The 22427-nt window shown below is 48.3% G+C and overlaps 1 protein-coding gene across 1 annotated transcript in view; it reads right to left on the bottom strand.

Moving 5' to 3' along the window:
• Positions 1–8984: 8984 nt before the first annotated feature.
• Positions 8985–22427, bottom strand: part of LOC134943245 (gamma-crystallin M1-2-like) — a 65600-nt gene continuing 52157 nt past the window's right edge. Inside the window, exons 3-4 of the mRNA XM_063932194.1 lie at positions 14444–14686; positions 8985–9298 (exon numbers count right to left, since the gene is read on the bottom strand). Of these exons, the coding sequence (XP_063788264.1) occupies positions 9017–9298; positions 14444–14686 (525 nt within the window). The 3' untranslated portion in view covers positions 8985–9016. The remainder of the gene's footprint in view (positions 9299–14443; positions 14687–22427) is intronic.

The raw sequence follows: 22427 nt of genomic DNA, 5'->3' as shown, positions 1-22427 counted from the left end.
CTCATTAGTAGTGCCCCCAGTAGTAATGCCCTTAATGGTAATGCCCCTGTGTAATATTGCCCCCGGTAGTAATGTTGCCTGTAGTAATGTTCCCAGTCGTTTAGCCCCTGTAGTTATGCCCCCTTGTAGTTAGCCACCAGTAGTAATGCCTCCAAGTAGTAATGCCCCCAGAATGCCCCCAGTAGTTTAGCCCCTGTAGTTACACCCCCAGTAGTAAAGCCCCTGTAGTTATGCCCCCAGTAGTAATGCCCTCCTTTAGTTTGCCCCCAGTAGTTAGCCCCCTTGTAGTTTGCCCCCAGTAGTTTGCCCTCAGTAGTTTTCCCCCTGTAATTTGCCCCATCAGATGCCCCCAGTAGTAATGTCACCCAGTAGTTTGCCCCAGTAGTAATGCCCCCAGTAGTTGCCCCTCTGTAGTTTGCCCCCAGTAGTAATGCCCCCCAGTAGTTTGCCCCCAGTTGATGCCACTCAGTAGTTTGCCCCCCAGTAGTAATGCCCACCTGTAGTTTGCCCCCTTGTAGTTTGCCCCCAGTAGTAATGTCCCCCAGTAGTTTGCCCCCCAGTAGATGCCCCTCAGTAGTTTGCCCCCCAATAGTAATGCCCCCAGTAGTTTGCCCCCAGTAGTAATGCCCCCCCAGTTGTTTGCCCCCAGTAGATGCCCCTCAGTAGTTTTCCCCCCAGTAGTAATGCCCCCCCTCAGTAGTTTGCCCCCAGTAGTAATGCCCCCCCAGTTGTTTGCCCCCAGTAGATGCCCCTCAGTAGTTTGCCCCCCGGTAGTAATGCCCCCCTCAGTAGTTTGCCCCCCAGTAGTAATGCCCCCCCTCAGTAGTTTGCCCCCAGTAGTAATGCCCCCCCAGTTGTTTGCCCCCAGTAGATGCCCCTCAGTAGTTTGCCCCCCGGTAGTAATGCCCCCCTCAGTAGTTTGCCCCCAGTAGTAATGTCCCCCAGTAGTTTGCCCCCCAGTAGATGCCCCTCAGTAGTTTGCCCCCCAATAGTAATGCCCCCCAGTAGTTTGCCCCCAGTAGTAATGCCCCCCCAGTTGTTTGCCCCCAGTAGATGCCCCTCAGTAGTTTGCCCCCCGGTAGTAATGCCCCCCTCAGTAGTTTGCCCCCCCCGGTAGTAATGCTCCCCCCCCAGATGAGCCGCTACACAAATTAAAAAACAGACAAACACAACACACACCATACTTACCAAGCCCCGCTCCGTGTCCGGCCGCTGCAGTGACAGTCTTCTGAGCGTCCGCTCCTCGGCACTATGGGAGAGACGTCATGACGTCTCTCCCACAGCGCGCAATGACAGAGACGGAAGCTGGAGCTCAGTACTATTAATAGTAATATTATTAATAATATTTTAATACAATATAATACATTTTTAAACACATTAATTTTTCTGTTTGCGCTCCCTATTCTTCTTTTTTTATCTTTTGGTCCAACAGGGTCGCTAATACCCTGATACATTGGTGGCAGCGAACAGATCAATTAGCGGAGGTTGTCTCAGTATCATATGCGCCTTGATTTCCTTATTTTCAGGTGGGAAAACCTGAGCCGCACTCGGATCCCCGCTCAGATCACGAAGTTCGGGTGGGTCTGGTTCCTGGAGACCCAGACCCAATCATCTCTAATAAAAAGCAATATTGACCAGTCTTAAACTCCAACAAGCTAGTAGGAATAGGGGCATTAATCTCCCCGATGTGTCACTCTACAGTCAGACAGTGTCAGCGCAATGACACTAACTCAGGGATTAGCGCTGTGGAACTGATACGTAAGCCCATACTTCTCTGGAACAACAAATCCTCATTGGTTTGAGACCCCTGGCTTTCCTACATACACATGGCCAGGAGGTGCTGTCTCCTCTTCTTGAGTTTCTTGGTTTGACTTATTGATACTGTGGAACTTTATTATTAGACAATGTTTTCCTTTTATACTTATGGCATGTTATTATACTCTTCGGCCAGTAGGGTTATGTTGTGCTACCTTGTGACATTTTGAGTTATTTTGTTATGTTTCTAAAACTTTGGGGGTCATTCCGAGTTGTTCGCTCACAAGCTACTTTTAGCAGCTTTGCACACGCTAAGCCGCCGCCTACTGGGAGTGAATCTTAGCTTATCAAAATTGCGACCGAAAGATTAGCAGAATTGCGAATAGACACTTTTTAGCAGTTTCTGAGTAGCTCCAGACTTACTCGGCATCTGCGATCAGTTCAGTCAGTTTCGTTCCTGGTTTGACGTCACAAACACACCCAGCGTTCGCCCAGACACTCCTCCGTTTCTCCAGCCACTCCCGCGTTTTTCCCAGAAACTGTAGCGTTTTTTCACACTCTCACATAAAACGGCCAGTTTCCGCCCAGAAACACCCACTTCCTGTCAATCACATTACGATCACCAGAACGAAGAAAAAACCTCGTAATGCCGTGAGTAAAATACCTAACTACATAGCAAATTTACTTGGCGCAGTCGCACTGCGGACATTGCGCATGCGCATTAGCGACTAATCGCTCCGTTGCGAGAAAAAAATAACTAGCGAACAACTCGGAATGACCCCCTTTATACATATTCCATACCTCCCATCTGTCCTGGGTTCGTCATTCAGAGTGTTGGGAGGTGTGATATTCTTGTTTGTTTTTAACGCAATAAAGAGAAAATGTAAGTTCATTTAATTGTGTTTTTTTTCCTTGATTTATTTTTACATTTGAACAAATGGAGACACAACTATGGGGGTCATTCCCAGTTGATCGCTAGCTCCATTTGTTCGCAGCGCAGCGATCAGGCTAAAAAATGGCAGTTCTGCGCATGCGTATGTGGCGCAATGCGCACGCGAGACGTACGGGCACAACGAATGATGTCGTTTTGCACAGGGTCTAGCGATGCATTTCAGTCGCACTGGTTGCCGCAGAGTGATTGACATGAAGTGGGCGTTTCTGGGTGTCAACTGACTGTTTTCAGGGAGTGTTTGGAAAAACGCAGGCGTGCCAGAAAAAACGCAGGCGTGGCTGGACGAACGCTGGGCGGGTGTGTAACGTCAAATCAGGAACTGAACAGTCTGAAGTGATCGCAAGCGCTGAGTAGGTTTTACGTTACTCTGAAACGACACAACATTTTTTTGCATGCGCTCTGCGATCCTTTCGTTCACACTTCTGCTAAGCTAAAATACACTCCCAGTGGGCGGCGGCATAGCGTTTGCATGGCTGCTAAAAACTGCTAGCGAGCGATCAACTCGGAATGACCCCCAATATCCTAAGCAACAAAACTGAATCTGGATAGTACACGTTTGATACCTTATATGGTATGATTCCTATTTATTAGTACGAAACCACCATTGGTGCGTACACCCCCCCTCCAACTGTCCCGATTTTCACTGGACAGTCCTGTTTTTTGTGCACTGCCCTGCTATCCCACATGCAGGTTGATGTGTCCCATGGTGCTGGTGGTGGTGGTGGGGGGTTGGTAGACCCCCTGTCACTCGCTGTCACACTTAGCAGAGCAATGGTGAATAGATGCTGTGCGCAGCTTCTATTCACGGGAGACATCAGTGCCTCCCCATCCATTTACCTCACCGCACGTCACTAATTAGTGTATTATGGCCGCAGTGTGAGTTTCTGTATGGTGTTACAGTCACATGACAGTTCTGAGTATTCTGGGTATACAGTAACGAGGTTACCCCTATAGTGTACAGCATGGCTGGACTGGCCATCTGGCACATGCCAGAAGGGCCGATGGGCAGGTGGGCCAAATCGGTCACTCAGAGAGCTAGGAAGGGCGCGCGCAGCGCAGCTTCCGGCTCTCTGGTTCCACGGTCTCCATGGAAATGGGGGCGTGCAGCGAGTCCACGCCCCCGGACTCGCGGCGAATCCCGCCCCCAGCAACCGTCACCATGGTATTGGTTTCGTGCCACAATTCCACGCCCCCATGACTCGTGGCATGCCCCCTATACGTCGTGCAGCGCGCACCCTATGACGTGTGCGCGTGACCCCGCCCCCGTCACAAATGCCAGGGCCGAATCAAGGTGTACAGTATCAAGTGTACTTAGTTTTAGAAACGATTTTGAATATTACATTATTGACATATTACACTGTTTATCTGAACAAGGCCCAAGAGTGTTGCCCTTAGCAATGGCCTGGTTCTCAAGTATCTCAGTGGCCTATACGGGTATGTACAATTGAAGTATTGTGTTATTATACATCTGCTAATTATTCCTTTATCTTAAACAGTTACAGTGACGCAGTATTGCAGTTTAATAAATATAAACGTCACTTTATTTTCCGCTGTTCCCCTTGTATTTGAGATTTGGTGTTCTCTGTTCCTCTGCCGTGCCGTGACGGGAAGAAGAGGGAGAAGAGCCTTCATGGACCAGGTACGGTCCACACTGCACACTGACACCCAGCACTAGGGGTCTCACACTTATCCCAGGGATAAAGGCAGTCATTCCGAGTTGTTCGGTCTCTAGCTGCTTTTAGCAGCATTGCACACGCTAGGCCGCCGCCCTCTGGGAGTGAATCTTAGCATAGCAGAATTGCGAATGAAAGATTAGCAGAATTGCGAACGAAAGATTAGCAGAAATTTCTTAGCAGTTTCTGAGTAGCTCGAGACTTACTCCTACACTGCGATCAGCTCAGCCTGTTTCGTTCCTGGTTTGACGTCACAAACACACCCAGCGTTCAGACAGCCACTCCCCCGTTTCTCCAGACACTCCCGCGTTTTATCCTGGCACGTCTGCGTTTTTCCGCACACTCCCAGGAAACAGTCAGTTTCCGCCCAGAAACACCCACTTCCTGTCAATCACACTCCGATCACTTCAACGATGAAAATTCTTAGTTCGGACGTGAGTAAATCTACTAAGTTTTGAGCTAAAATACTTACCGCATGCGCACTGCGTACCATGCGCATTTTCGCCTTAATCGCTCCGTTGCGAAAAATCGACAACAAGCGAACAACTCGGAATGACCCCCAATGTGAAGAGCAGCGATCTGCAGCAATGCGGCTGCAGGTCAGGTCATCTGGATTGCAGGGTTTTACTCTTCACGGCCTTCTCATCTTGATTTTTTTCTTTTAAGTAACATTTGGTTGGTTTGTATGCTATTTGCTATTTGTTTTTCTATTTGCAATTGGCTTTTTCTATTTTATTGTAAGACTTTAAAACAAGAAAAGGGACTGGTCTGAAACCTAGCGATCAGGTCGCTGTGCGAAAGCCGTATATACTATAATATACAAGTGATGTTAAACTATGTAAATACGGGTCACCCTGTACAGACACTCAGGGGGTGATTCAGATCCGATCGTAGATGTGCTAAATGTAGCACATCTACGATCAGTTTCTCTGACATTCAGGGGGACCCCCAGCACAGGGCTAGTCTGCCCCACATGTCAGGCCCTACCCCCCCCTCCCGCAAGGGTGCAAAAGCATCGCACAGCGGCAATGCTTTCGCACCCAGCGAGAAGCTCCCTACCTGCGCAGACTGATGTCACGCCGCCGCCGCGGCCCGCCCCCACAACGATCTGGACACACATGTGTTGTCCGGACCGCACCTAGCCAATGGCGTTCTAATGCTGTTGGCACGCCCCCTCCTGCCCAGCGACCGCCTCTGCCTGTCAATCAGGTTGGCCATAAATCATACTTATTAAAATTTTATTTTATTTTTTCCACATAAAATGATGCAATTTGTATACTTTGATATATTTAGGGAGACATTAGTGTAGGCTTTGTACATAACTACATTGCACTGGCCACACCCACACAGCACAGGACACACCCACACAACATTGGTAAAACCCACATGTCACTTGCCACACCAACACATTATACTGGCCAAACCCACACTTCACTGGCCACACCCACACTTCACTGGCCACACCCACACTTCACTGGCCATACACACACTTCACTGGCCACACCCACACTCCACTGGCCATACACACACTTCACTGGCCGCACCCACACTTCACTGGCCATACACACACTTCACTGGCCATACCCACACTTCACTGGCCATACCCACACTTCACTGGCCATACCCACACTTCACTGGCCAAACCCACACTTCACTGGCCATACACACACTTCACTGGCCACACCCACACTTCACTGGCCATACCCACACTTCACTGGCCATACCCACACTTCACTGGCCATACACACACTTCACTGGCCATACCCACACTTCACTGGCCATACACACACTTCACTGGCCATACACACACTTCACTGGCCATACCCACACTTCACTGGCCATACCCACACTTCACTGGCCATACCCACACTTCACTGGCCATACACACACTTCACTGGCCACACCCACACTTCACTGGCCATACCCACACTTCACTGGCCATACCCACACTTCACTGGCCATACACACACTTCACTGGCCATACACACACTTCACTGGCCATACCCACACTTCACTGGCCATACACACACTTCACTGGCCATACCCACACTTCACTGGCCATACCCACACTTCACTGGCCATACACACACTTCACTGGCCATACACACACTTCACTGGCCATACCCACACTTCACTGGCCATACACACACTTCACTGGCCATACACACACTTCACTGGCCATACCCACACTTCACTGGCCATACCCACACTTCACTGGCCAAACCCACACTTCACTGGCCATACCCACACTTCACTGGCCAAACCCACACTTCACTGGCCAAACCCACACTTCACTGGCCATACCCACACTTCACTGGCCACACCCACACTTCACTGGCCATACACACACTTCACTGGCCATACACACACTTCACTAGCCATACCCACACTTCACTGGCCACACCCACATATTACTGGTCACATCATAGACATGGCACTGGCCACACCTGCACAGCACTGGCCACACCCACATATTACTAGTCACATAGACATGGCACTGGCCACACCCACCCTTCACTGGCCACACTCACACTGCACTGGCCACACCCACACAGCCGGGCTACATCCACCTAGCACTGACAAAACCCACATAACACTGGCCACACACACACAACAATGGTAACAACCTCACAACACTGGCCACACCCACACGGCACTGGCCACACTGACATTGTACTGTCCACATCCACCTAGCACTGACCAAACCCACATGACGCTGGTCACACCCACACTGCACTGGCCACAACCACATATTACTAGTCACATAGACATGGCACTGACCAAACCCACATGACACTGGCCACACCCACACAACATTGGTAACAACCTCACAACACTGGCCACACTCACACAACACTGGCCACACTGACATTGCACTGGCCACACCCACCCTGAACTGGCCACACCCACATATCACTGGTCGCATAGACATGGCACTGGCCACACCCACATGGCACTGGCCACACTCGCACAGCACTGGCCACACCTGCATAACACTGGCCACACCCACACGGCACTGGCCACACTGACATTGTACTGTCCACATCCACCTAGCACTGACCAAACCCACATGACGCTGGTCACACCCACACTGCACTGGCCACACCCACATATTACTAGTCACATAGACATGGCACTGACCAAACCCACATGACACTGGCCACACCCACACAACATTGGTAACAACCTCACAACACTGGCCACACTCACACAACATTGGTAACAACCTCACAACACTGGCCACACTCACACGGCACTGGCCACACCAACCCTTCACTGGCCACACTCACACTGCACTGGCCACACCCACACAGCCGGGCTACATCCACCTAGCACTGACAAAACCCACATAACACTGGCCACACACACACAACAATGGTAACAACCTCACAACACTGGCCACACCCACACGGTACTGGCCACACTGACATTGTACTGTCCACATCCACCTAGCACTGACCAAACCCACATGACGCTGGTCACACCCACACTGCACTGGCCACACCCACATATTACTAGTCACATAGACATGGCACTGACCAAACCCACATGACACTGGCCACACCCACACAACATTGGTAACAACCTCACAACACTGGCCACACTCACACAACACTGGCCACACTGACATTGCACTGGCCACACCCACCCTGAACTGGCCACACCCACATATCACTGGTCGCATAGACATGGCACTGGCCACACCCACATGGCACTGGCCACACTCGCACAGCACTGGCCACACCTGCACAACACTGGCCACACCCGCATAACACTGGCCACACCCACACGGCACTGGCCACACTGACATTGTACTGTCCACATCCACCTAGCACTGACCAAACCCACATGACGCTGGTCACACCCACACTGCACTGGCCACACCCACATATTACTAGTCACATAGACATGGCACTGACCAAACCCACATGACACTGGCCACACCCACACAATATTGGTAACAACCTCACAACACTGGCCACACTCACACAGCACTGGCCACACTGACATTGCACTGGCCACACCCACCCTGAACTGGCCACACCCACATATCACTGGTCACATAGACATGGCACTGGCCACACTCACATGGCACTGGCCACACCCGCACAGCACTGACCACACCTGCACAACACTGGCCACACCCACACAGCACTGGCCACACCCACACAGCACTGGTCACTCCCACGTATTACTGGTCATATAGACATGGCACTGGCCACGCCCACACAGCACTGGCTACATCCACCTAGCACTGGCCACACCCACACTGCACTGGTCACTCCCACATATTACTGGTCACATAGAGATGGCACTGGCCACGCCCACACAGCACTGGTCACACCCACTCTGCACTGGCCACACACAACACTAGTCACACCTCCTCCGCTTTTCATATTAGGTTTTCAGACATTTCAACCCTAGGCCCACGGAGCCCCTGATCCGGGTGTGAATATTACGGATGATGTGATGGGTTTAATAGTAATATTACTTTCTTCTATTTACGTCACAGATCTGGGAGCGTCTGGCGTTACTCCCTGTCTATATAACATTTAAAGCGCTGCTGACCAGCAGAGAATAAATGACGCACAGATACAATGAAGCGGTTTCTCCACCTTTTATTCATTGAACAATTTTAGTAAGGCCCCACGACGCGGCGGAAGGAGCCGACCTTTGCGCTCAGGGAGCCCCAGTCGGTGAACCTCTTGTATTCGCCGGGTCTCAGCAGGTACTGCTTGCCTCTGTAGTTGGGGAGCTCGTAGAAAATCCAGTGACCATCAAGCACGTTACAGGAATGGATCTCATGGGAGCAGAAGCGATCGTACACGTTTGGGCAATCCTCCGAGAACTCCATCATTTCTCCCTTGCAGTTGTCTCTTTCATAGACCCGGATTTTAGGGGAACCAGATCCCATGTGCTGCCAAGACAAACACAAAGAATTCATACTACATCAGGGGCATCTACATTGTCATGCCGCTTACATCTATGTATGGGGGAGATGTAGCAAGCCTCTGAGAGATATAAAACACAGAAGTTGTCCATAGCAACCAGCTTCTGTCATTTTCATAGAATGTGCTAGAAGCTGATTGGTTGGTTTGGGCAACTTCTCCACTTTGTCTCCAAGGCTTGATACACCTCCCCTCCTGTGACCATGTTCATGCAGTAAGGCATCGGTTCATAACAATACTAAACTCAACCTTATAAAGCAGATTGTATTGCTGACCAATCATAAAGAGACATCGGAAATGTCAACGCGGGGGTCCGGTCTCTAGGTCGACAGTAACTAGGTTGACACTATATAGGTCGACCACTATTGGTCGACAGGGTTTCTAGGTCGACAGAGTCTCTAGGTCGATATGTTCAGGTTCGACAGGTCAAAAGGCCGACATGAGTTTGAAAAAAAAAAATCTTTTTTTTTTACTTTTTCATACTTTACGACCCACGTGGACTACGATCGGGAACAGTAACCTGTGCTGAGTGCAGCGGTAGCGGAGCGAGGCACCTTGCCCGAAGCATGGCGAGCGAACACGGTGCACTAATTGGCGTTCACGGTCACTGTACGGAGAAAATTACACGAAAAAAACATAAAAAACTCATGTCGACCTTTTGACCTATCGACCTAGAACATGTCAACCTAGAGACACTGTCGACCTAGTTACTATCTACCTTCCATACCACACCCGTCAGCGTGTTACATGTCATTTATCAGTGACAATGAATTACCGTAATGTGTATCGCATTGCCAACCCCCGGCGTAAGCGGAAGAGCCAATGAGGATGAGGATGAAGCTTATGTATTGCTCGCTGCGGTCACTAGAGTCACATGAATAGACTGGCCGCGTTCTCATGAAACTTGCGTCAGATAATGGCGGCTCTTACTGGGGATTATTCAGAGTTGTACTAAAGTCAATTTTGTGGACGAATCAGAGCGAAGAGTTTGCAGCCCCGGGCCGACCACGGGCAATTCAGAGTTGTACGTTACTCAGTTGCATCTCCACTAGCTGCTAATTTGGTGTAAATGAGCGACAACGGGGTATTTGCATGAAGGCTATGGGGGTAATTCTGAGTTGATCGCAGCAGCAAATTTGTTAGCAGCTGGGCAAAACCATGTGCAGTGCAGGTGGGGCAGATGTAACATGTGCAGAGAGAGTTATATTGGGATGGGTTATATTGTTTCTGTGCAGGGTAAATACTGGCTGCTTTATTTTTACACTGCAATTTAGATTTCAGTTTAAACACACCACATCCAAGTCTAACTCTCTCTGCACATGTTACATCTGCCCCACCTGCAGTGCACATGGTTTTGCCCAACTGCTAACAAATTTGCTGCTGCGATCAACTCTGAATTACGCCCTATGTGTCAGGTGAGTGCGTAGGTGGAATTGCGGGCTGTCGTTTGCAGAGTTGCATATGATTTGGGGCAGATCTCTTGAACCATACAGGTGTGGGGCTGGAGCTAATGCGTGCTGACAACTACTGCCAAAAGCAGATTGTTGGGTGCGTGGCCGCGTAGGTTCCTGCAACTCTGCAGAAGGGCAAAAATCTGCATTCAGATGCGTGCACGCAATGTGGCCGCACGTGCGACTGACTTGTGTCATCCCCATTGTTTGCAGATGATGGGTATATTTGAACAACAATATACTGTAAACATTTCGTAAAGAACGGACTTGTTAGCTACTGTCGTTATTAATGAACTAGTGGAACTATAGGTCTACTCTACGTTTTACAATGTGAATGATTAATATGAAAACAATCCATAGGATACATTTAATTTATTGCTGTATATAAACGGAATTTTCCTGGCAGAGAAATATAAAAGCAGTCCCACCAGTTTGACGGATCTTCCTGATCTCGGAGATGATTGGGAAATGACGACTAGGGGGGTAATTCAGATCTGATCGCTGGGCTGCGTTTTTTGCTGCCCTGCGATCAGAGAGTCGCCGCCTACAGAGGGAGAGGAAAAGCGCTGTGCAAGTGTGCGATCGCTTCTTTTGCAGAGCTGCACAAAAATCTGTTTGTGCAGTCTCTGCGCATCCCAGGGGCCAAATGTAATAGAGTGAGAGTTTCAGAAAGTCAGAGATTTGGTAAGGTTTTTCAGTTTTTTTTTAAAGTGGCAATCATTTACACTGCAAAACCAGGCTGATCTTGCTGTGTAAATGATTGCCACTTTAAAAATACTGCAAGACCTAAAGGCCCGTAAACACTGGCCGATATATCGGCCGTTCTCTTGAATGGCTGATATATCGCGTGTCCGTCGGCCAGTGTGTACGGCCGATACGTCTATGAACTCCATCGTTCACAGACGTATCGCGTCGGCAGAGCCGGCCCTAACCAATATGATGCCCTAGGCAAGATTTTGGCTGGTTCCGCCTCTGACCTTGCACCTCTTTCCCAGCACCATCACCCCTCACCCATAGCAGTCCTTATTTTGGTGTTTGTACCCCCTATATTTTAAATAGGAACAGTTCACACATTTGGCGCACAGCCCATAAAGGGGTGTGTTTTTGCTGGCAAGGGGCATGGCCACACAATAGTAACTCCAATTCCAATTATGCCTCACAGTACTGCAACTTTATTCACATTTGATCATGCGATAGTGTTCATAATTCATATTACATCCCACAGTAGTATCACTGTACCTTATAAACATTACTCCTCACAGTAGAGCCCCTTATTCACATTACATCACACTGAATTGCTCCTTATTCACAATGCAAGACACCCTATTGCTCTTTATTCATATTAGATGACCCTTTCTATACGAAACGCCACATAGAGCATCTTATACACATAATGCCACTCATTAGTAATGCATTTATACACATAATTCCACACAGTAATGCCCCTTACACATTATTAATGTCCTTATAAACATAATGCGTCTTACACATTATGACAACCTTTATTAATGCCCTTTTACACATAATGTCCCTTACATATATGCCGCATATTATTAATGCCCTTATACACATAATGACACACATAGTGCCCCCTACACATTTGCTGCACATTATTAATGCTCCTATACACATAATGACACAAACAGTAGTACCCTGTTACACATATGCTGCACATTATTAATGCCCTTATACACATAATGACACACATAGTGCCCCCTACACATTTGCTGCACATTATTAGTGCCCCTATACACATAATGACACACATACAGTAGTACCCTGTTACACATATGCCACACATTATTAATGCCCTTATACACATAATGACACACATAGTGCCCCTTACACATGTGTTGCACATTATTAATGCATTTTTACATGACACACATAATGCTCCTTACACATATTCTGTACACTACTGCACAACCAACCCACTCACATGCACACAGCACTCACACTGCCACTAACACTGTGCCCTCTGCCTCTGCTTGGATACAGATGTGTCCTCATAAATCTTGCCTCAATACTAACGTCGGGCATCTTTTTTTTATGAAAATGCATCTTATTTGCATTGCTATGTGGCTAGGATGCACAAGCAGATTCTGCTGATTAAAATGATATGCAGCATGCCAATATACTGTGTGAGACTGTGGCTGTATCTGCATAAGAAATGCTACACACAGAATATAGGCATGCCGCATATCATTTTAATCAGCAGAAGCTACTGATGCCCCTAGGCATATCAAATGCCCTAGGCAATTGCCTAGTTTGCCTATGCCTATGGCCGACTCTGCGCGTCGGCCCCGCAGCACAGCCGACAGCCAATATATCTACCGATATATTGGCACGTCGCTGAGTGTGTACGGCGGTCGGCAGACCGCCTGTACACATGCTGCGGCGGCCGGCGGTGATTGACAGCTGAACTGGGCGGGCGTGTGTACACGCCCGCCCAGTTCATGACGTCAGTCCCCAACGGATCGGGCAGTGTGTATGCTCAACACACTGCCCGATCCGTCAATAGATATATCTGCTGATCAATTGATCTGCAGATATATCTACTAGTGTGTACCCACCGTTACCAAATCTCTCACTTTTTGAAACTCTCGCTCTATTACATTTGGCCCCAGGACTTACTCTTCCCGTGTGTGATGGAATCTTGCTGATCGGGGCCGGAGCTGACGTCAGACACCCTCCCTGAAAATGCCTGATCCCGACAGCCAATATATCTACCGATATATTGGCACGTCGCTGAGTGTGTACGGCGGTCGGCAGACCGCCTGTACACATGCTGCGGCGGCCGGCGGTGATTGACAGCTGAACTCGGCGGGCGTGTGTACACGCCCGCCCAGTTCATGACGTCAGTCCCCAACGGATCGGGCAGTGTGTATGCTCAACACACTGCCCGATCCGTCCATAGATATATCTGCTGATCAATTGATCTGCAGATATATCTACTAGTGTGTACCCACCGTTACCAAATCTCTCACTTTTTGAAACTCTCGCTCTATTACGTTTGGCCCCAGGACTTACTCTTCCCGTGTGTGATGGAATTTTGCTGATCGGGGCCGGAGCTGACGTCAGACACCCTCCCTGAAAACGCCTGATCCCGACTGCATTTTTCCGGACACTCCTGGAAAATGGTCAGTTGCCACCCACAAACGGCCTCTTCCTGTCAATCTCCTTGCGAAACGCCAGTGCATTCTGATTTTTTGCACCATCCCATCGCTAGGCGCCGATGCCTGTTGCTCCTGTGCGATGCGCCGGTGCATACGTATGCGCAGTTCAGATCTGATCGCTGGTTGTGCGAAAGCGCACATTAGTGATCAGATCTCAATTACCCCCCTATAATAGAAAGTTATGCATTTGCAAAATCATATTTAGTTCGGAATTACTTTGTAATTTAATATTAACTTCATCTCCGGAATCCATGACATAATGTGCCCCAGATCACTCATTACATTTACATTTAAAATCGTTCTTTAGAATAATAAAGATTCTGAAGATCTGCCGGTCTGCCCAGGATCTGCCGCTACCCAGAACATCTAACGTCTTTCAATGTTCCTTGCTGAAAATAAACATTAACTCAATAATCTATTGTAGCGTGGTATTATGTATGACTGACAGCACAGTTGTGTTAGTAGTGACCAGGGAGCAGCGACTCACTTCTGAGATTAAGCGGCAGGATCGGATGGAGTCGTTGAGCCCCTGCCACTGCTGGTAATCGGGGTACTCTCCCTTCTTTAAGAAGAACTGATGCCCCATGTAGTTGGGCCGCTCGTACAGCATCCAGCAGCCATTCTCCACCCGGACAGAGTTGCAGGCATTGAAGTGCGGCTGCAGGTCAGGACTGTCGCCGCTGCACTCGTAGGAGCGGCCCTGGAAGTTCCGGTCCTCGTAGAAAATGATCTAAAATTGAAAAGAAAAAACAAACAAAAAAACAGATTACCACGTAACCTTATTCTCTCCTATGTAGCGTAACATTGTATGGATTTGTTTTATCACGTGGCATACGGCGTTTACGTTTTAATTCAATCGGCAGCACGTTACCCATTATTAACTCTGGAAACGCAAACAAGCCTTCTGATTGCATTAGTGATAATAGGTGCGATAAGGCTCGGCGACAACGTTTCGTTGTGATGATACAATGCAATCTGTAAGCGTACAAAGGACGTATGAGCATATTAGTGGTAGAACGACTGCGTTTACCTTCCCCATTGTTGCAGCTGCAGCTGCCTCAGCTGTGGGGCCTTATATGTGCCGGATCCTGTGCTGCATCTGCAGAAAACGGGAACAAAAGGCAGCCGCGTTCTGTCTAGTGCGGTGATTTGCCCGGCTGTCTTTCCTGTGATGCGTCTCTCCCTGGACTGTCACTTTCACTAAACGTTCAGTCACTTTGACGTTACCTTTTGGCTCAGTGTTACTAGAAATGTTGGCTGTAGCTGTTGGAAGTGTGACAGGGATTCTTCCCAGGGTAATAAATACTGTACTACTAGGGCTGAGTAGCCCCGAATGTATACAGTCATAATTCCTATATACTTACTAAGAAGGTGTATATAACCAAGGGCGTAATTCAGCAGAGTTTGCAGAGCTTTGCGATCGGATAGTCGCCACCCAGACAGAGTGAATACCCGCCCCGTGCAGGTCTGCGTACGCCGTGCGAAAAGCTCTGCAAACGCCGGTCAGCTGCAAATCTGTTCGCAACTCTCTCACCATCGAATGTTTTTTTCCAGTCTGTGCACAGCCCAGGACTTAATACAGTGCGATAGAAACAGGCTGATCGGGGCCGGAGCTGACGTCACACACCCGCCATGACAACGCTTGGGAACGCCTGCATTTGTCCAGACACTCCCAATAAACGGTCAGTTACCACCTACAAAACACCCGCTTCCTGTCACTCACCCTGCGTACACCTAGCGATCAAAAAAGGCCCATGATTCTTTTGGCAGTTTGGCCCCACGTGTGTGCATTACGATCTGTACGCATGCGCAGTTCATCGATAATCGGGCGCCTTGCGAAATCGCACAACAGCGATCCAGTCTGAATTAGGCCCTATTTCCACAAGATTAGATTTTTAAGTGGATGAATCATTCTACAGTATTTTATTTTTTTTTTAAGTTGTAGGCGCCATGAGGGCCACGATTACAATACGGAGTAAGACAGCAGCAACAACCAGACTAGCAAAAACTATAGAAACAAACTAAAAAATAATGCAGTAAAGTAGTGGTGTAATTTAGGGGATTATAAGGGTGATTCAGACCTGATTGCTGCTGGGCGATCAGGCAGTAACTGCACATGCGTATGCACCACAATGCGCACGCGCATCGGACAACAACAAAGGGCATCGCTGGTCAGTGATAGGATGGTGCAAAAAATCCGATCGCACTGGCGTTCGCAAAATGATTGACAGGAAGAGGCCGTTTGTGGGTGGTAACTAGAGATGAGCGCCTGAAATTTTTCGGGTTTTGTGTTTTGGTTTTGGGTTCGGTTCCGCGGCCGTGTTTTGGGTTCGAACGCGTTTTGGCAAAACCTCACCGAATTTTTTTTGTCGGATTCGGGTGTGTTTTGGATTCGGGTGTTTTTTTCAAAAAACCCTAAAAAACAGCTTAAATCATAGAATTTGGGGGTCATTTTGATCCCAAAGTATTATTAACCTCAAAAACCATAATTTCCACTCATTTTCAGTCTATTCTGAATACCTCACACCTCACAATATTATTTTTAGTCCTAAAATTTGCACCGAGGTCGCTGTGTGAGTAAGATAAGCGACCCTAGTGGCCGACACAAACACCGGGCCCATCTAGGAGTGGCACTGCAGTGTCACGCAGGATGTCCCTTCCAAAAAACCCTCCCCAAACAGCACATGACGCAAAGAAAAAAAGAGGCGCAATGAGGTAGCTGTGTGAGTAAGATTAGCGACCCTAGTGGCCGACACAAACACCGGGCCCATCTAGGAGTGGCACTGCAGTGTCACGCAGGATGTCCCTTCCAAAAAACCCTCCCCAAACAGCACATGACGCAAAGAAAAAAAGAGGCGCAATGAGGTAGCTGACTGTGTGAGTAAGATTAGCGACCCTAGTGGCCGACACAAACACCGGGCCCATCTAGGAGTGGCACTGCAGTGTCACGCAGGATGTCCCTTCCAAAAAACCCTCCCCAATCAGCACATGATGCAAAGAAAAAGAAAAGAAAAAAGAGGTGCAAGATGGAATTGTCCTTGGGCCCTCCCACCCACCCTTATGTTGTATAAACAAAACAGGACATGCACACTTTAACCAACCCATCATTTCAGTGACAGGGTCTGCCACACGACTGTGATTGATATGACGGGTTGGTTTGGACCCCCCCCAAAAAAGAAGCAATTAATCTCTCCTTGCACAAACTGGCTCTACAGAGGCAAGATGTCCACCTCATCTTCACCCTCCGATATATCACCGTGTACATCCCCCTCCTCACAGATTATCAATTCGTCCCCACTGGAATCCACCATCTCAGCTCCCTGTGTACTTTGTGGAGGCAATTGCTGCTGGTCAATGTCTCCGCGGAGGAATTGATTATAATTCATTTTAATGAACATCATCTTCTCCACATTTTCTGGATGTAACCTCGTACGCCGATTGCTGACAAGGTGAGCGGCGGCACTAAACACTCTTTCGGAGTACACACTTGTGGGAGGGCAACTTAGGTAGAATAAAGCCAGTTTGTGCAAGGGCCTCCAAATTGCCTCTTTTTCCTGCCAGTATAAGTACGGACTGTGTGACGTGCCTACTTGGATGCGGTCACTCATATAATCCTCCACCATTCTATCAATGTTGAGAGAATCATATGCAGTGACAGTAGATGACATGTCCGTAATCGTTGTCAGGTCCTTCAGTCCGGACCAGATGTCAGCATCAGCAGTCGCTCCAGACTGCCCTGCATCACCGCCAGCGGGTGGGCTCGGAATTCTGAGCCTTTTCCTCGCACCCCCAGTTGCGGGAGAATGTGAAGGAGGAGATGTTGACAGGTCGCGTTCCGCTTGACTTGACAATTTTGTCACCAGCAGGTCTTTCAACCCCAGCAGACCTGTGTCTGCCGGAAAGAGAGATCCAAGGTAGGCTTTAAATCTAGGATCGAGCACGGTGGCCAAAATGTAGTGCTCTGATTTCAACAGATTGACCACCCGTGAATCCTTGTTAAGCGAATTAAGGGCTGCATCCACAAGTCCCACATGCCTAGCGGAATCGCTCCCTTTTAGCTCCTTCTTCAATGCCTCCAGCTTCTTCTGCAAAAGCCTGATGAGGGGAATGACCTGACTCAGGCTGGCAGTGTCTGAACTGACTTCACGTGTGGCAAGTTCAAAGGGCATCAGAACCTTGCACAACGTTGAAATCATTCTCCACTGCACTTGAGACAGGTGCATTCCACCTACTATATCGTGCTCAATTGTATAGGCTTGAATGGCCTTTTGCTGCTCCTCCAACCTCTGAAGCATATAGAGGGTTGAATTCCACCTCGTTACCACTTCTTGCTTCAGATGATGGCAGGGCAGGTTCAGTAGTTTTTGGTGGTGCTCCAGTCTTCTGTACGTGGTGCCTGTACGCCGAAAGTGTCCCGCAATTTTTCTGGCCACCGACAGCATCTCTTGCACGCCCCTGTCGTTTTTTAAAAAATTCTGCACCACCAAATTCAAGGTATGTGCAAAACATGGGACGTGCTGGAATTTGCCCATATTTAATGCACACACAATATTGCTGGCGTTGTCCGATGCCACAAATCCACAGGAGAGTCCAACTGGGGTAAGCCATTCCGCGATGATCTTCCTCAGTTGCCGTAAGAGGTTTTCAGCTGTGTGCGTATTCTGGAAAGCGGTGATACAAAGCGTAGCCTGCCTAGGAAAGAGTTGGCGTTTGCGAGATGCTGCTACTGGTGCCGCCGCTGCTGTTCTTGCGGCGGGAGTCCATACATCTACCCAGTGGGCTGTCACAGTCATATAGTCCTGACCCTGCCCTGCTCCACTTGTCCACATGTCCGTGGTTAAGTGGACATTGGGTACAACTGCATTTTTTAGGACACTGGTGAGTCTTTTTCTGACGTCCGTGTACATTCTCGGTATCGCCTGCCTAGAGAAGTGGAACCTAGATGGTATTTGGTAACGGGGGCACACTGCCTCAATAAATTGTCTAGTTCCCTGTGAACTAACGGCGGATACCGGACGCACGTCTAACACCAACATAGTTGTCAAGGACTCAGTTATCCGCTTTGCAGTAGGATGACTGCTGTGATATTTCATCTTCCTCGCAAAGGACTGTTGAACAGTCAATTGCTTACTGGAAGTAGTACAAGTGGGCTTACGACTTCCCCTCTGGGATGACCATCGACTCCCAGCGGCAACAACAGCAGCGCCAGCAGCAGTAGGCGTTACACGCAAGGATGCATCGGAGGAATCCCAGGCAGGAGAGGACTCGTCAGAATTGCCAGTGACATGGCCTGCAGGACTATTGGCATTCCTGGGGAAGGAGGAAATTGACACTGAGGGAGTTGGTGGGGTGGTTTGCGTGAGCTTGGTTACAAGAGGAAGGGATTTACTGGTCAGTGGACTGCTTCCGCTGTCACCCAAAGTTTTTGAACTTGTCACTGACTTATTATGAATGCGCTGCAGGTGACGTATAAGGGAGGATGTTCCGAGGTGGTTAACGTCCTTACCCCTACTTATTACAGCTTGACAAAGGGAACACACGGCTTGACACCTGTTGTCCGCATTTCTGGTGAAATACCTCCACACCGAAGAGCTGATTTTTTTGGTATTTTCACCTGGCATGTCAACGGCCATATTCCTCCCACGGACAACAGGTGTCTCCCCGGGTGCCTGACTTAAACAAACCACCTCACCATCAGAATCCTCCTGGTCAATTTCCTCCCCAGCGCCAGCAACACCCATATCCTCCTCATCCTGGTGTACTTCAACACTGACATCTTCAATCTGACTATCAGGAACTGGACTGCGGGTGCTCCTTCCAGCACTTGCAGGGGGCGTGCAAATGGTGGAAGGCGCATGCTCTTCACGTCCAGTGTTGGGAAGGTCAGGCATCGCAACCGACACAATTGGACTCTCCTTGTGGATTTGGGATTTCGAAGAATGCACAGTTCTTTGCTGTGCTGCTTTTGCCAGCTTGAGTCTTTTCATTTTTCTAGCGAGAGGCTGAGTGCTTCCATCCTCATGTGAAGCTGAACCACTAGCCATGAACATAGGCCAGGGCCTCAGCCGTTCCTTGCCACTCCGTGTGGTAAATGGCATATTGGCAAGTTTACGCTTCTCCTCCGACAATTTTATTTTAGGTTTTGGAGTCCTTTTTTTACTGATATTTGGTGTTTTGGATTTGACATGCTCTGTACTATGACATTGGGCATCGGCCTTGGCAGACGACGTTGCTGGCATTTCATCGTCTCGGCCATGACTAGTGGCAGCAGCTTCAGCACGAGGTGGAAGTGGATCTTGATCTTTCCCTAATTTTGGAACCTCAACATTTTTGTTCTCCATATTTTAATAGGCACAACTAAAAGGCACCTCAGGTAAACAATGGAGATGGATGGATTGGATACTAGTATACAATTATGGACGGGCTGCCGAGTGCCGACACAGAGGTAGCCACAGCCGTGAACTACCGCACTGTACTGTGTCTGCTGCTAATATATAGACTGGTTGATAAAGAGATAGTATACTCGTAACTACTAGTATGTATGTATAAAGAAAGAAAAAAAAACCACGGTTAGGTGGTATATACAATTATGGACGGGCTGCCGAGTGCCGACACAGAGGTAGCCACAGCCGTGAACTACCGCACTGTACTGTGTCTGCTGCTAATATATAGACTGGTTGATAAAGAGATAGTATACTCGTAACTAGTATGTATGTATAAAGAAAGAAAAAAAAACCACGGTTAGGTGGTATATACAATTATGGACGGGCTGCCGAGTGCCGACACAGAGGTAGCCACAGCCGTGAACTACCGCACTGTACTGTGTCTGCTGCTAATATATAGACTGGTTGATAAAGAGATAGTATACTCGTAACTAGTATGTATGTATAAAGAAAGAAAAAAAAACCACGGTTAGGTGGTATATACAATTATGGACGGGCTGCCGAGTGCCGACACAGAGGTAGCCACAGCCGTGAACTACCGCACTGTACTGTGTCTGCTGCTAATATAGACTGGTTGATAAAGAGATAGTATACTCGTAACTAGTATGTATGTATAAAGAAAGAAAAAAAAACCACGGTTAGGTGGTATATACAATTATGGACGGGCTGCCGAGTGCCGACACAGAGGTAGCCACAGCCGTGAACTACCGCACTGTACTGTGTCTGCTGCTAATATATAGACTGGTTGATAAAGAGATAGTATACTCGTAACTAGTATGTATGTATAAAGAAAGAAAAAAAAAACCACGGTTAGGTGGTATATACAATTATGGACGGGCTGCCGAGTGCCGACACAGAGGTAGCCACAGCCGTGAACTACCGCACTGTACTGTGTCTGCTGCTAATATAGACTGGTTGATAAAGAGATAGTATACTCGTAACTAGTATGTATGTATAAAGAAAGAAAAAAAAACCACGGTTAGGTGGTATATACAATTATGGACGGGCTGCCGAGTGCCGACACAGAGGTAGCCACAGCCGTGAACTACCGCACTGTACTGTGTCTGCTGCTAATATATAGACTGGTTGATAAAGAGATAGTATACTCGTAACTAGTATGTATGTATAAAGAAAGAAAAAAAAACCACGGTTAGGTGGTATATACAATTATGGACGGGCTGCCGAGTGCCGACACAGAGGTAGCCACAGCCGTGAACTACCGCACTGTACTGTGTCTGCTGCTAATATAGACTGGTTGATAAAGAGATAGTATACTCGTAACTAGTATGTATGTATAAAGAAAGAAAAAAAAACCACGGTTAGGTGGTATATACAATTATGGACGGGCTGCCGAGTGCCGACACAGAGGTAGCCACAGCCGTGAACTACCGCACTGTACTGTGTCTGCTGCTAATATAGACTGGTTGATAAAGAGATAGTATACTACTAATATTATATATACTGGTGGTCAGGTCACTGGTCACTAGTCACACTGGCAGTGGCACTCCTGCAGCAAAAGTGTGCACTGTTTAATTTTAATATAATATTATGTACTCCTGGCTCCTGCTATAACCTATAACTGGCACTGCAGTAGTGCTCCCCAGTCTCCCCCACAATTATAAGCTGTGTGAGCTGAGCAGTCAGACAGATATATATAATATTATATATAGATAATAGATGATGCAGCACACTGGCCTGAGCCTGAGCAGTGCACACAGATATGGTATGTGACTGAGTCACTGTGTGCTGTGTATCGCTTTTTTCAGGCAGAGAACGGATTATAAATAAAAGTGGTGGTCACTGGTCACTATCAGCAAAACTCTGCACTGTACACTACTGAGTACTCCTAATGCTCCCCAAAATTAGTAAATCAAGTGTCTCTCTAATCTATTCTAATTCTAAACGGAGAGGACGCCAGCCACGTCCTCTCCCTATCAATCTCAATGCACGTGTGAAAATGGCGGCGACGCGCGGCTCCTTATATAGAATCCGAGTCTCGCGATAGAATCCGAGCCTCGCGAGAATCCG

Source organism: Pseudophryne corroboree, chromosome 7 (genome assembly GCF_028390025.1).
Source record: "Pseudophryne corroboree isolate aPseCor3 chromosome 7, aPseCor3.hap2, whole genome shotgun sequence".
NCBI lineage: Eukaryota > Metazoa > Chordata > Amphibia > Anura > Myobatrachidae > Pseudophryne > Pseudophryne corroboree.
Note: the sequence above shows the minus strand (reverse complement) of the source record. Positions and strands in the feature narration are given on the sequence as shown.